We start from the raw sequence: 15,796 nt of genomic DNA on the forward strand, positions 1-15,796 counted from the left end.
GCTCTAAAAGAAGACATTCGTTCATTCATTATATATATATATATTTCTTTTTTATATATATATATATCTATACACACATATATAATATATATATAAAATCCCCAAGGAGATTTGTAACCTCTGTTACAGAGAGTCAGAGACACTTGCAGATAAATACAACACAGCATGAAAAAGAAGGGAGGCATATATTGCCTCTTGCATAAATTAGACCAGTGTTTTCCAAACTTGGCAACCTTAAGATGGATGGACTTCAACTCCCAGAATTCCCCAGCCAGCATGGCTGGCTGGGGAATTCTGGGAGTTGAAGTCCACCCATCTTAAAGTGGCCAAGGTTGAAAACCAGTGAGTTAGACCAATGTTTGATCTAATGGGACAGAGTTTCCTTACTTAGAGTCTAAGGTGCATTCAGGATGGAAAATCAAGGTGGGACAGTATCGAACCTGGAGGAGGTAACAAGAAACCTTGAGAAGGAAACAAAATCGGTGTCCTTGCAGAACATGCCATTTTTAAAAACCAACCCCTCGGAAGCTCGCCTGGGTTTGATCACGCGCATAAAAGTACACAGCAACGGCGAGCCGGTCTTTCTCCTTCGCTCCTCCCGCCCCACAGTGGCGCAGAGACTTTTCAGTCTAAAAGAAAAATAACGAAGGTGGGTATCGAGGGTTGGCTGGGCGAACGGAGAGTCTTCCAAAGGGCTCGGTGGACCGGATGGGATTCTGGAAAGAAGGATTCTAGGATGGAGTGTTTGGTTACGTGATCCACCGGTCTGTAATATCCGAACAAAAATTAGCACACGTGGACACATGCCTACCTATTTTATAGCCACCTGTCTCCATCCTGTCCTATAGCAACTATCTTCCTGAGTTATTGATTCCTGGGACCTTAGTGGCTTTGACACTGAGATTTTCATACAAGGAGCTCGTTTCCTCATCGGCAACTCTGGGGAACGAAAGAGAGAGAAGCATCAGCCATCGGCCCGATCAGAAATGAAGCAAGGTCCGAGCGTTTCCTAATCCACCATATCCGAGGCTTACATTGGGCGGTCAGCCTCGTCAGCTGAACACGTTGAGGCCAATCTGGACCGTCAGTGCACCAACGGCTAGCCGTGGCCCTTTGCCCAAAAGGAACATCTCCCGGGGCACCGGTCCCCAATATAGTTTAAAAGCTTTGCATGCACGTAAGCAATGGGGTTTAAGCTTGTCCCTAACAGAATCCTGGCCGACAGGGCTGGAAAAGCAATTTGGGCTGACTTGCAGAAAACGGGAGAAGACGTAGCAATGGTTTCGTTCTACCGTGGCAAATTCATTTAGGGACCGCAGACGCGCGCAGAGGGCTTGTTCGCCAGTTCCCAGGAACATCACATGTGTCTTTTCATTTAATTATTTCCTTCAAGTGTACCTCCAATTAATCTTTCCACTGCTGGGGGGGGGGAAGGGAGGAGAGAAAAAGGATCTTACCCCATCTGAACCCGGGGCGAAGGAGGGCGAGGTTTGGCTCTGGGTTTTTCCATCGGCAAGTATCGGATATTTAAGTAACCTGTGTCCTTCCTTAGACATCTCTGAAATAGCAGGGGAGAGTTTCAATGGTTTTATGACTCCTTGTTTTCAAAACATGATCATAAAATGCTTATGGAGGTCAGATGAAAAGATGAAAAGTCCAGCATTTTGCCCCAGCGAGAGGGCTTTGGCAAACCCACAAGAAAGATTTACCCGGTTCCTCTCCCCCAAACACAAGCCCAGGAGGATAGACTGCCTCGATTCCTGGAGGCATTCTCCAGCCATCACAATTAGCAGCCACCAAGACCTATTTCAAAACAATTATGACAAATTGCAGGAAGAAATAAAACAAGATTGCAAAAGGCGTGGAAAAGATTAAAGCTTTCTGCGCTGGGATTTATGGTTACAGTAAAAAAAGGAATGAATGGCCCAAGATAAACTTATTTCAAAGGGCACCAGTTCTAATCTCAGATTAAAAAAAATTACAGGATCGTCAAAGAAAAATTAATAGATGTATGTGGAATGGGGGGGGGGGGGGAAAACACCAGAGTAAGATTCAAGATTTTGCAAGATTCGAAACAGAGAGGCAGACTCGCTTTTTCCAATCTCAGATTATATTATAGAGCAGGCTGTCTGTCGCGGATCGCAGAATGGATAACATTTCCTAATAGCAGAATATCAGCCATAGAAGGAGCAGGTTTGGCCAATGGGCTGCCCAGATATTTGTGATACAGGGAAAGAAAAGAAATGCCAATTAACCCAGAGAACCCACACTAAACCCACTCAAACACCTCCCCTCTTTCCCCACAATCGACAGCACCAGGGGATCAACACTACTCGTGTCTTCTCAACAGCCAGACTTTATTTCGAGACCCGACCCTCTCTCCTCCCGATAACCTTTGCCCAACGCGAGAAATCAAAAAACGGCGTGCGAGAAAATTAAGGGCTGTGCTAGCAGAAGCATCACCCAAACGCCAAGAGATGGGGAATATCCCTGGTGAGAAATAAAAATCCCAGGACGGGGGCGTTCTCAAGGATGGGGTTTCTCTGGGCGAAACGTAACCGCTTCGGGTCTCTCTCATTGGGTCAATGGTCCATTTCCTCACCTGTTCCTCTTCCAGCTCCTTCTGCTGCATTGTGATGAACTGTTGCACAGCCATGTACACAAATTTGTACTGAGCTTCCGTTTGCACCATCCCCGACCTCTGTCTTCGCACCATCTGAATCGTCTTTGGGATGTCTATGTCGCAATCCAAACCTACCGTGAGTAAGGACACAGGGGCGTGAGCGGAGGGGAGAGGACGTGCCGAAAATTGCAGTGTGTTCCAAAGCAGGAGGGTGAGCGTGCCCACGTGAAATCAAAGGCGTGTTCTTACACTCCCCACCGTTCCCTTTTATATATGTTTATATCGTTCTTATGTTTTCTGTAATTTTATATACATTTATTGTTTTCATGGATCATTTGAGTCCCCCATTAGGGGGAGATGGGCGGAGAGGAATCTAATAAATAAATTAAATATTTTCTCTTATGTTCCTTTCTTTCTATTGGGGGTCAGGCAAGGACATTTCCTACAGGTTTGGGGTGAAAATGTCTCGGATGCAGACTCGGTCGCCGCTACAGCAAACCCACTGAAACCAGTGGAAGAGGTTAATGGTCATGGGTTATTTAATCACATTGATTTCAGCATGTCGAGCGTGACTCATCTTACCCCTTCATAATTTAGGTATGTGAGCGCAACATCACCAAGAAAGGGACTGCCATTAATACCTGAGTCCTTGTGATTCACCTTAATGCAATGAGAATTAAAGAGCAGTCTCCTGTGCCCAAAAGGGAAAGGGGAGGGGAAAGAAAGAAGCTCTTGTTCCATTTTTTTTAAACAAGTTCCTAGTCCTCAAGATCATCTAGGAAAAAAAAACAATCAGGAGATGATCATCAGGAATGAAGATGATCTTAGAGGAAGTTCCATAGACATCCAGATGATGACAAAGACTAGTTCCTGGATAAAATTAGAGAAAAGACAGGTGTAAAGGGACAGGACTATACTTACCTTGCCTGTAAATTGTGTCCACCAAGATATCTATTACGATGATTGTGCCCGTTCGTCCTATTCCAGCACTGGAAAAGGAGAGAGAAAGGGAAAATGTCGAAGGACATTCACACAACTCTCCCTGCCCAACATCATCCATGCAATATCACACGTGGACAGGCAGTCTTTTCTAAGGAAAGACTGAGGGGTCTCTGCCCCACTAGGGTTACAATCCACACTGGAAAGAAACAGAGGCAAAGAAGAGAAGCATGTGATTATTTCATCCACAGACCCCCGGCTTCATTAGAAGGAATTGAGAGCTAAGCATTCACCCCCCCCCCCCAAAAAAAGGCTTATTGGAAATGGGGAGACTGGAGGAGGGATCTGAAAGAATACGTCATTCTTAACTCTTTGCTCCTTCCAGGTATTTTGGGTGGAAGAGCCAAAGTGCTCCAAGGAAGACATGGCTTTGATGGAAGGGGTAAGAGACCAGATCGGAGGTCTTCGGGTGACCCTCACCTGCAGTGCACCACAATCGGTCCCGTCTCTGCAATACTCCTGTGGGCCTTGTTGACCTGGTCCAGAAAACCGAGGACCCCTCCCGGCTCATTGGGGACGCCGTGATCGGGCCAACTGAAATACTGGAAGTGCTTAATCTTTCTGGGCCGTTCTTCCTGGACAGAAGGAGAGAGGCGTGAGACCAAACCCTGTAGGAATATCCTCTGTGCCGCCGCGACGGGACCTTCCCTGATTTGCGAGAGGCGGGTGGGGAAACGGCAAAGCGTTATGACGGGCAAGCCAAGTCATCGCGGATCAGCATAAACAGGACAAGGTAAATATTTGCACATTCTCCACGCTAGCGCTGGCTCTCCGACTGAGTTCTCCTTTCTCCGAACCGGTGAGTCACTTAGCATTTGCAACGAGGAAATACGACAGCAGCCCGAAAGACCCTGAAACGCCGCTAAGGGCGTGAGTCATAAACCACTGGCGGAGAATGGGCCCGCACAGCTGCAAATCAGGGGCGAAGCAGTGAGAGGGGATAAGAGTCAGACCAGAGTGGCATTGGGCATATATTGAATTGGAAAACCCAACAAGGGGTATAGGAACTGGACGACTTTCACAATGAGAGCGTGCGGAACGGGAAAAAGAAATCCGACGCGTTTGAAACTGCAGGCAGATTAATGCTGACATCTGAGGTCATTTCCCCCTCTGCAGCTCGTTCTGCCATAGTATGATGGCCCACGAGCTCAGGCAAAAGACGCCGAAGAGCTCAATAAAAACCCCACTTGGTATCTAGAGCATTGACGGGTTTTCAAAGGCACCGCCCGCCGAGTCGGCACGAGGACTAGACTCCTTTTAAAACCAACCCAGAACCCCGCATCTACCCTGTCGATCCGCGTAATCTGTAAATCCCGAACGTAGTAACCCTGGCATTCTCGCTCGCTGATATTCTGCACGCTGATGTTGCCGAAATCCTTGGTGCAATTCTTCTCCGGCCAGTAGCGAAAACATTTGTTCTGGAAGAGAAAGAGGAGAGACCCAGACTCAGTTCACGCGGCACGGGATGCCGAAAGGCGGTTTGGCTGTTTTCCCACGTGCTGAGTGATGTTGGCTTGTAGGCGATGCTTCGTGCGTCCTGCGCATCCCGCCAATTCTATCCAGCCGGTTCAGAAAGCGACTGAACGATGCCACAGACTGCCGATGTGACAGATGCCGGTTGCTCTTTTTCAGCAACCGTTCGGCCTCCGCGAGGCTGCTCCGAGTCATCGGAAAGCTAATTATAATCCATTTGCTCTTTTCCAACCCACAGAGGAAACAAGGAGGGGCTCCCTTGTAAACCAAGCGCTTTGTGCTACACTCCACTTCTTTCGGGAGAGCCAGTGAATTGCACACATCTCTGACTCTAACAGAGCACCATCTGCCACTCATCCCCGATGCCTGGAGTTGTGGCCAGGGAACGGGAGTGGTTGGAAAGAGCATAAAAGCTTCAAATAATAATAATAATCTGTCCTTTTTCAAATCAGGAAGCTGCTTGCAAGAAAAAGGGGGGTGCCCTCTTTGCCCAATATTTGCTGTGTTGTACTTCGGAGGGGGGGCATTTGAAACTCTGCAACAGCTTCCCTCAAACTGTCAGATCCATGTTGGCTGAGTGGGTCATGAAACGGAGCCTCCTTCCCCAGCCCGCCTCGCAAGATGGTTGTTGGGGGGGAATTCGCACAGCCTCCGCCCCACGCACAACTTGACATCTGGACAGGGAAAGGACGGGAAAGAGCACAGTGCAAAAGCACACTCCGTCTTTGATATTAATTAGCAAGCCCCAATATTGGTTTTGGGGTTTGGAAGGGTATTGCCGAACTGCACCAGATCTCGGAAAAAGCAGCTGAAGCAACGAGAGGACCGCTTCCTTGTTGCCGAAGAAAATACACCCAAAATATCTGTCTGCTGCATGTACAGCCTCTCTTCTGGATGCAAAAGGAATTCAACTGGGGAAAGAAAAATAGGTCAATCATCTCACGGCTGTTCCTCCCCTTAAATGAGGCAATTTATTTCCATGCAGAAAATGAATGCACAAAGGAGAATACGGAGTATAGGGATTTTTTGGGTTTTTTTTTTAACTCGGGGGGCTAGTTTTGTACAGGAGCGGCTTTGAATTCCAAGTGGCAGCGTTGAAAGTCTGTAGGGCATGGGCAGAAAGAACCGCCCACGACGCGATGGTGCCGGTTTGTGGCTGGGGGGCTCACCCTGCCTCGCTCGACTTCTTTGGTGGTCATGACTATGATGTGCGTGTTCTCCTGGTAGATCATGGCCCAAAAGTCATTCACGGTGCCTTGGAGGCAACCCTGGGTGGCGATGTAAACCTTGCTGTGCTCGGCGCTCTGCCCGTCTTCGAGGGTATTCTGGAACAAGGGAGATAAGAGAGGGGGGAGTTGGTGGGGTGCGGGGAGATATTATCCAACAGGACCCCAAACCAGGAAGGCTGGGGCTAAAGGAAGACCCAGGCTGAGCGGATTTCACCAGCCACCAAAGCTTTCACCCAGTTAGGCTGCTAAGAATTCATTACGCTGTCTGCTTTTTAAATGACCTGATTGGATTTAGGCTGGAGACCGTCTGGGTGTTTCCGCTTACTCCCACCCCAAACATTTTCACAACGCTGTCATGCCCCGCATTTATCCAATCTTAGGAGGGCCCCGATCTTCTCGGGCCCCGGAAAGAAAAGAGAGCGTTCAAAAGGAAGCACGCCACGGAAAAATCCTGCAATGCTGGGAAATACGTCCTGAGATCGTCTGGCTACCGAATGGACTTCGATCAACGCCCTACGCAGATTCGCCCCTTCCCCTCCCGCTCACCTTAATGTAATTGGCGTTGATGTAATCAGAACTCGGCACCCGCGGGTCCGCGTGCCGGAGAGCCACCCGGGTTGTATCAACTGCAAGGGCAGGGAAACAGGATAAGGGCAAGAAAAACTCAGCCTCCCTCTTGAACACCGCGGTGGGGGAGAAATATTTTCATTGACTGCCCGGATTTATACCCTGAAAGGATTCAGTTGCCTGCTCTTTTTAAACACTCAGCTCCTTTCGCTTCGGTGTTGGATTCGTTCACACTCCAAACAGGGAGCAGGGGACTCGCCCCTGCAGCTCACTGCTTCTCTGCACAATGACCCTGCGAGGTAGGCCCAGCAGGGCTGGGCTGGGCTGGGGCGAAAGGTCGCTGCTTCACGACCGCCCGGGGCTTGCTTTAACCTCCGGGATCCAAATTGGGCTCTGAGTGGGGAAACTCACGAATCTCTGAGATTGCTTAAAAGAGGGAAGCGTGCAAGAACCGAAACCACAGCGACACTAATGATCTTTTCTAGCATCGTAAGCCGCGCTCTGTTTAAAGGCAAAACATTTCCCATTCTCAGGACAGCTCGACGGTCTGACTTCTTACACGGAAGGATATTTTTGTAGCGATTTTTCGCCTTGTTCTCGGCTCGCTGCCCTTCCTTCCTGGGGTAGAGGAACTTACACTCCTGCTGTTGTAACATCTGTGGGAACCAAGAAGTTGAAAACGAATCATCTTTCCCATCGTCGGTGGGCACCAGGCTTTAAAACAAACTCCCATTATCCCCAGCAAGCACGGGGTGGGGGGGAATCACACCCCAGCCTTCCACATCTGGCCGGATGGAAGTTCCCAGAATTCCCGGGCAGCACAGCCCACGGGAATGCTGGGGATTTTGCCCCCAACCCACCCGGACGAGCAAGGATGAAAGGGGGTCTGGCCTGCCCCTTTCCCCATACCTCAAATTCCTCCCAGAATCCTTGCTTCGCCTTCTCGCTGTGGTCGGCCATCTTGTTCAGCTCCTTGACCCGGTTCTCGATGTTGGCTGCGATGATCCGGGTGGCGTTGAAAGGCTGCCAAACAGAGAGTCTTCTCCAGACGGCCGAAGGCAAGGAGAGACCCCGTCTCCCGACCCCTGGGTTCAACCCGTCCGCTCTGGGCACCGCTCGTCGGCTTACCTGCTTCAGGTGCACCACCGCCCCCGACTTCTCCACCATGGGGTTTTTTTTGTAATGCTCCACTAAGTCGGCGAGGGTGTCAAACCGCTCTCCCCCACCCACGTCGTACTTTCCATCCAGCTGCAAAAGGAGAACCAGGGACAAAAGTTTACCCTGCAACGGCTGGGCTCGCCGACGGAGGAAGCTCACAGCGTTCCTCGGTTCACTTAACGTCGGAGGCCTCATCAGATACCCCAGATGGTGACAAAATAAAGGGAGCGCAGGAGGAGAGGGAGCGACTCTCCTGCGCTGGAGGGGTTTAAACAGGTGGACATCTGCCCGGGCAGGCTGCCACGGTGGGCTCCAGCCCTGGGCCGGGGGTTGGACTACATGATCTCCAAGGTCCTTTCTCTTCAACCAGTACCCGGATTGAAAGATAACAAGAAAGCCTCAGATCCTGACCTGGTACCGGATCATGATGTGGGTCACACGGGGCTTCCGGTCCCCTGTGTCGGCTTTATCCTCGTTCGTCAAAACGGACAACACGAAATCGCCCGGCTTGCTTTGACTGCTACGGACCAAAAAGCTGCCCGGCTTCGCTTTGTCTGTCAGGAGTTTCTCGGCTTCTTTGCCGGTCAGGTGGCCGTGATACCATCTGAAAGAGAGAGGCCGGCTTTTAAATGGGCCTATCGAGCCCCGCTGGGCTGCAAAGACCCCCTCGCCCCGCTCCAGCCGCTGCCGGGATTCTTTACAACCGGCTCTTTCAGAACCTTTTTCTCGCTAGGATCCCTAAAGAGCGGGGACGAATTCGGCAGCCCCTTTAATGAACCGCCGTCTAAGACTTCTCCCTGCTGTTTTTCTGGATTTGTGACTGCCCGGTGAGGAAACCCCCAAACCTTGCCCATTTCGTTATCTGCCTTCCAAGGGCTGCGCACCCATCTTTGCACCGGTCAAAACTCTACCAGAATGGTCCAAGCAGGGCGCATTTCCCACTCTGGCCTCTAGAGGGTGCCCACCTCGCAGCATCACCTTTGGTGGCCCTTTCCCCCTTGGGTGTAAAAGCCACACAGCAAGTAGGGAAAAGTTGAGCCAACTTAAGCGAAGAACTGGGACTTGGGTTGCTGGCTGCGTGGAAATGCACCCCTGTCCTACAGCACCCTTTGGCCCGGGTGAAATTTCCAACGGGGTCCAAGGATAGGGTACGGATGCTGGACGACGACTCCCAGAATTCCTTTGTTTGGGCCACACTGCTTGGTATGGATGGGGGACCACTTGGAAAGCCCAGGAAGGTGAGCTAATCTTAGAAGTCAGAGGAATATCCTGGAAAAGGCCAGGGCAAAGCTGCCAACCCCCCCTACAGCTTTGAATTCACGGGAAGGAGGTGACCGAGTGGCATAAATGTTCCCCATGTCCATCAAGAGCACTGAAGTCTGTTGGGGCTTTGGAAGAGCCTTTTAACTCTTTTTCCTGTGCAAATTAGCGGTCACATTTTAAACCGATTACATAGTCGGAGAGGGAATTCAAAGCGTTCTTGCAATCTGTTCTCCATCCTCACAACGATCTTATAAGGCAGGCCAGCACGACCCTTAAACAGAGCAAGCAGAACCCTTTAGGGCCTGGTCTGGGCGGGTTCGCCCTCCTCCAACTCACCTTTCTGAGGTGGGATCCTGGCAATTGAGAGGAAATCTTAGCTCGATTATATTGCTGTTCTTCTCGCGCAGAAGGCCCTCCTGTTCGGTGTAATACTGAACCAATTCAGCCAAGGTGGCAAATTTTTCCCCTCCGTAGAGGTCGTAATAGTCGCCGGTGTTTTGGATTTTGATGTGGGTCACTTCGTCGTTCCTCCTGCAGTCAAGGATCGGGGAGGGAAAAGACGATGCTGGACAGACCGTAATCGACACCACCCTGATTCCCCCCAAAGTAGCCTTTCAAGGGTGCCTCCAGCATTGCCAAGGCTGCGATTTGGCACAGCAGGGACGAAAACCGAGCGAATAGCCCCCATCCCCTATTTGCAAATAAATTCCTGCTGCAAAAGGAAAGACTTGGAGCAACGTTTAAAAAGCCTTTTCGCTCAGTAATCTCCCCCTAAAATTGAAACCAAAGTTGTACCGCTGAACCAGGACCCCAGAGACATCACACCACGCCACACTTTGCGAGGCAGACCCACAACGGTCCCCTTGAAGCCTCAGCAGCCTCCCTAAGGGAAGGCGAGCGACCCCACTAACATCGGGCATTTCCTAATTTTGGAAGAAATTTTGCAGACGGGCCGCCGGCAAGGCTGGGGCGGGAGAGCAGCGGGTGAGTCACCCTAGGAGCAAAAGGAAGGGACAATAAGGATATTGTTGGGAACCAACTTCCTGTTCTCCCACTCCAGCCTTCAAGAAATGCCTTTATTTTTTCTTCCTCCTCGTGAAAGTTTGGCCAGACAGGATCCCAAGGGTATCCCCCCCCCGAAACCCTTTTTGAAGTGTGCATATAGCCCTGGTCCGTATCTATATTTCTTAAGAAGACAAATAATATACGAACAATAGAGTCCAAAGCAATGCAAATGTTTTAATGACAAAAAGGCCGTGTCAGCGCATTAAAGCCCATTAAACCATCAGCACGAAGGAAACAGAGATAAAAAGACGAACGAGACTGTCCCGAATTAGTGGAACCACCTTTTGGAACGCAGCGTTCTACGTCTCACTTGCCCCAGAATGACTTTTTTTATTCCTATTTTATGACGGCTCTTCAGGTGCTTCAAGGCAGTGATGTGGCTGTTTCGTGAATCAGACAACTGCGCTGACTTTGAATTTAAAAAAAAAAAAGGCCGGAAAGGAATCCGGAAAATGGCCAGGCAGAGGGAGGGGAGAAATAGAGCAGGTGAACGTTTTGGGAGTTGCACAAATCAGCCAGATTTCACAGCAAGCAGGTGAAAAACCACCCCGAATCGATCTGGCCCAAAGTCAGCAATTCTGCGCTAACAAAAAACAAACCAGCATCTCTTTCTTTTACATCACATTGTTGGGATCCCTTTCGGTGGTCCTATCTAACTCCTGAAAACCTGGATTAGATGCTTCTCAGGCTTCCACGAAGCCTGTTTCCTTCTCTCTGCCCATTTACCTTTCGAGGGTCAATAACTCAGAGAAAGGATGGGATGAAAATAAAAAAGCATGCATAGAATAGCTTTCTGGCCATGAGGGCTAGAAACTTGCTTTTTAAAACGCTTATAAAGAACGGAATTCTCAGCTAGCACAAATGTTGTAAAAGCAGAGCTGTGCTCATGGGTTCATTGAGCTCATTTGCTTATCTTTTTCTCTCTTTAAAAAAAAAAAAAACAGAAAGAAAAGCTTGATTAAGAAATGGGAGAGCTGGTTTTTCTCTGACCAAGCTCATCTATCAAATATCTGGAGTCTGGTTGAGCTCTGTACGTATAGACTGTCTCCAAAACGCCTTTAAAATGCAATTAACTGAGCCCTGAAGATGGGCTTTTGGTGAAAATGGGCAGCTTTTAACGGGGCCAAACAGAGTTAACTCTCCTTGTGCTGGAAAGAAAATTCTTCCCATATCTTCCAATCCTTCCAGGAGATACAGCCTACTTGTTTAAAAAAAAAAGGAAGGGGGAATTAAATATTGAAAGTGCACTCAATTAAACATAAGTAAATTGCATACAACATGCACGTTTTCAGAAATGGCTTAGAACATAAAACAGCCCAAAAACATTCTAGGCTAAATGGAACAGTAGATGTGGTAATCATTTCTAGATTAACAGAAACGGCTTCTTTTTCAAATGAGGAATAAGTATGCAGAGAACCATTTCTTGACTTGTGCATTCAAAATATGCAGATATTATGAACAGGATCACCAACAGAAGGTGTTGGTGGCCGAGAAATGAATATGGCTGATTCACCAATCAAGTTGCAAGAATGTCATTTAAGATGGGAAATAGGAAGCTGAGGTTACAAAACTTCTCTTCAAGCAACATTTCTGTCCCCTGCGTGTCTTTGCAAGTCAAAACAAGCTCTTTTAAGTTGAGGGAGGAAGGGAGGGGGGGTGGAAATATCTGAAGGAAAAGAAGTGAACACAAATGGGCCAATGGATGCTGGCTTTGTTTCAAAAGTGTTGAATTTTCAAAATACCCCATCGACTCAAACAGCCTTGCCTGAAATGCAAGATTTTCCTCTTGAGAAAATTCAGGATACTATATATTATAAAACATGCACCAGCAAACAAGGATATTTAGGGTAGGAAATCGTAGGAGAAGAGCTGCGTTAGTCTATGGTGGCAAAATTCAGAAGGAGCATTTTCCTATTTTGCTCAATCCTTGATACACAGATGCTATGCTCAGCTCCCTTGTAATTTCCCCTTTTTTCCTGTTTTCCTGTTGTTGATTAACTGTATTTCCTCTCCTTTGTAGTTTGTTTTCTGGCAATGTCTTTGTTGTTCGCGTTGGAAACGTGCAACGAAATAAAATGAAACAGAATTAGAAGCCCTGACGACACAACCACAACCCTGAGCAGCTGTATTTATGGCTGGCCATTTTAAAAGTCCACATTCTCCTCCTCTGGTTTCCCAGCAGCCTGCTTGAAACAAACCGGGTTGCAAAGCAAGACCCAACTGGGGAAGAGATACAAAAAGGTTTCTAGTATTTGGAGACGTCGGTTTTGGCCTCCTGCACGGCTCCTTTCTAGAAGGATACGCTCCCCGAAGCTCAGAGCGAGTAAAAAATAACGCTTGGCCCAAACTTTACGGATGCTAGCTTTAAAGTGAAAGCAAGCACCGTTACTTCTCTGCCCTCCCCATAACCGTGGGTCAAACGTGAGACCCGAGGAGGCTTAGAGCTTGTAATCTTGAAATCTGTCAATAGCAAATATTAAGAAGAGTGACTGCGGTTCAGAGGACTAGAAAAAGTCGCCCGGATAGAGCACAGGAAAAGCAGCGACACCACGGGCACGATTCCAACAATCTGCGTGGCGACGAAGATCTTTCCCCGTCCAAAATACGCCCCATTTCCCACGTGGGGCTTTGCAATGTCTCCCCACATGCCTCTGAAGGAGGCACAGAAGGACACTGATTCTTGCTCCTTTAGTTACAATTCTACCATGGATGTGCCAGTCCTATCCCCAAAATGCTAATTTGGAGGGTTGGGGCACGAGCAAGAGGTCGTTCTGTGCCCTGCCCCGTGCGGTGGCAAACGTCCGGGGGCCTCCTGAAGAAGCAGTGCTTCTGAGCTCAAGCAAAGTGCCTTTCTCCTGCTCAGTGCAACCGTTTCCTCCGGCATCGGGTCAGCGAAGACCATCTGCAGCGGCGGGGTGGGGAAAAAGGGGTCTCACCAAGACTAAACCACAGTGAGGGGCATTCCCCCAGCACCCTAAGGCAAAGCTGAACATGCCACACGTTAACCGGGGAATGGAACAAGATCTATTTTACAATACAAGAATGGTTGCTAAAACTGATGGGAATGGCAGAAGACGATAAACTGACTTGTTTCTTAAAAGAAAAATCAAATAATTATTACCTTAAGGAATGGAAACCATGGATGGACTATTTGCAAAATGCAGGCGGGGCGAAGCTTACATGGGGATTTGAAGATTCGATTAGAAATGTCATGGGATATGTTTTGACAAAGAATTATTCCTACTAAATGCATTAAAAACTAGCACCTATGACATTCTTATTATTCTTAAGACCAGAGATAGATTGGAAGCTCTCTATTTTTCATGTCTCTTTTCTTTTCTTGACTTTCTCTCACATTTTCCTTTTCTTATCATTTGTATTTTTCCTTTTCTTGTTCATTTCTACCTTTTAACCTTGTAATTTTAAAACTTTAAGAAAATATTATGAAAAAAAAAAAGATCTATTTTAGATGACCGGACAAGTCCATCTGTCGCTTGATCCTAGACTTACGGCGCCTACCTGACGGATAAAGTGAAGTCTCCGGGGTTGCTTTTACTCGGCCGGGCCAAAAAACTTCCATGGATCCCCCTGGTTAGCAGCAGTTTCTCTGCTTCGATCCCACTGATGTTTGGATGAAACCACCTGGAGAGGCAGGGAGGAAAAAGTCAGACAGAAACACCGCACTATTAATAAGAGTGGCAGTTGGGTTTTTCACGGGAGGCGCGAGAGGGACCAGTGATTTTAAAAGTCATCTCGTCCAACTCCATTTTGAGGCTGAATTCTAAACCATCTCCAACAGCCATTTGAAATCATCATCACTGTTATTCAAATTGCATTTATATTCTCTTTTCCTTCTACGGAGTCCTTGTTCCATGTTACCTGTACGTATGACCCACATCGACGTTTCCATTTCGCCTACATGGGAAGCCTCAGATTTGGCTGAATGGAGCTTGGCAACCTACACCGTTTGCCTTCCTGACTGCTGGGCATTGAAACGAAGCAGCTTCTGCCCCTCTTGCCCCCAGACTCAAATTGCAAGCAAGTCTTTGATAAAACACCATCAAGTCGATATCTGGTCCTCAATTCGGTGGGCCGGCTACAGAGTGCTCCAGTTTTAATCCCCACTCACTGTGCTTCCCCCCCCCCCCCCGAATATTTGCTGGCACAGAAGAAACAGAAAGTCTATCAAGTATATTTAATAATTAACCAGGGCTTCCCAAGAGATACTTAACTAAACTTTATCTCCATCAAGGAGCCCGGTGTTCTCCCCACAATGCTATCCTCAGAAAGCAGGAGGGGGGAACCAAGACCGAATAAAAATAGCCCTGGGGAAGCATTTTAATGCCATTAGTGGAGTCAAAAAAAACAGACTGGAAGGCACACAGGGAGAAAAAAAGAAAAAGAAAGAAAGAAGTCAAAGGTTTGTGTCTTAGCAATTAGCCAGGAATTCAACTAAGACAGTAATTACTTTAAAAAGGAAGGTGGGGGGAATGGATAACCACTTTGTAGCTCTTTAAGGGCTCCTTGTGATGAAGACAGAAGAAAGGAAGGATTTTGGAGTTTGCAAACTTCTCTTTGCAGGTGGAGAGGTGACAGATCAACCGTCTTCGAGAGGGGCAGGATGCCAATTGCAAAAGGGAAAGTCTGCCCATCTAACTATCAGTTCATGCTTTGCAGGCAGCGAAGGGGAGAGTGGGGAATTTGGGGCCTTCGCAGGAGCAGAAGGAGATGAGGTTGGCATGGGGGGGGCAGAGAAGTCTTCTGTTGGGTGGCTCCCAAAAGCTGGCGCAAGGGAGCAGCGCGGTGGCCCTCTTTGCCAAAACCCTGCAAGAAGGAAGCCAAGAAAACAACCGCCTTGAGTCCTCCAGGATCAAGAGTCAGGAAAGTCCCCCCATGCCCTGGGGACTTAAAAAGGGCTAGTTTCTCCCCACGGATGTGACAGCTGACAATCACCAGGCGTCCCAGGTGCTATTTTTGCCTCCAACGCCACCTTTAAACTCAACGGGGACTCGGACAGCAGTTCTGGGGGGATTTTCTGCTCCTATCTGGCTACGCTGTGGAGCTCTGGAAGCACCGCCCGAGTCATCTTCTCCGCACGCCCGTCCTGTTGCAAACACCCTCGGGAGTCAAGGAATAAAGCTTCTGTTAATCCCGTGGCCCAAGTTCAGCAAGACCCAAACGACTCCTGGTTGACCCGGAGTGCTTCAGACGCCTACCAAAAGACGCAGCTTCGCCATGCAAAGGTGAGCTTGGCCCAACCTGAGCTGTCGGGCAGCCTGCTGGTCGTTCAGCTGAGCAAGCGCATTGCTCTTTTTGCCCAAAGAAAGGTAAGGGAAACAGCAAGAATCATGTGCCAAGAGGGTGGTGGGGTGGCTGCTTGGGGGGCTTTGAGGGTGCAGAAGTAAGAAACCTGTGAGAA

General features: G+C 48.6%; 1 protein-coding gene across 4 annotated transcripts in view; it reads right to left on the reverse strand.

Moving 5' to 3' along the window:
• Positions 1–283: 283 nt before the first annotated feature.
• LOC103048752 (tyrosine-protein phosphatase non-receptor type 11-like) overlaps positions 284–15,796 on the reverse strand; it is a 28,942-nt gene continuing 13,429 nt past the window's right edge. Inside the window, exons 2-16 of one of the 4 annotated variants that reach the window (XM_088136757.1) lie at positions 13,897–14,019; positions 9,649–9,843; positions 8,461–8,653; positions 8,020–8,139; positions 7,801–7,914; positions 7,451–7,547; positions 6,871–6,950; positions 6,265–6,420; positions 4,909–5,040; positions 4,043–4,197; positions 3,545–3,612; positions 2,603–2,754; positions 1,458–1,558; positions 812–939; positions 284–629 (exon numbers count right to left, since the gene is read on the reverse strand). In XM_088136757.1, the coding sequence (XP_087992883.1) occupies positions 852–939; positions 1,458–1,558; positions 2,603–2,754; positions 3,545–3,612; positions 4,043–4,197; positions 4,909–5,040; positions 6,265–6,420; positions 6,871–6,950; positions 7,451–7,547; positions 7,801–7,914; positions 8,020–8,139; positions 8,461–8,653; positions 9,649–9,843; positions 13,897–14,019 (1,774 nt within the window). In that variant the 3' untranslated portion in view covers positions 284–629; positions 812–851. Of the gene's footprint in view, positions 630–650; positions 940–1,457; positions 1,559–2,602; positions 2,755–3,544; positions 3,613–4,042; positions 4,198–4,908; positions 5,041–6,264; positions 6,421–6,870; positions 6,951–7,450; positions 7,548–7,800; positions 7,915–8,019; positions 8,140–8,460; positions 8,654–9,648; positions 9,844–13,896; positions 14,020–15,796 lie in introns of those variants that run through there. The other 3 variants (XM_088136756.1, XM_088136755.1, XM_088136754.1) reach the window with 3 other exon arrangements.

Source organism: Python bivittatus, unplaced genomic scaffold (genome assembly GCF_059951505.1).
Source record: "Python bivittatus isolate LINGU-HERP-01145 unplaced genomic scaffold, Pbiv_v1 ctg000090_np1212, whole genome shotgun sequence".
NCBI classification, from domain to species: Eukaryota; Metazoa; Chordata; class Lepidosauria; order Squamata; family Pythonidae; genus Python; species Python bivittatus.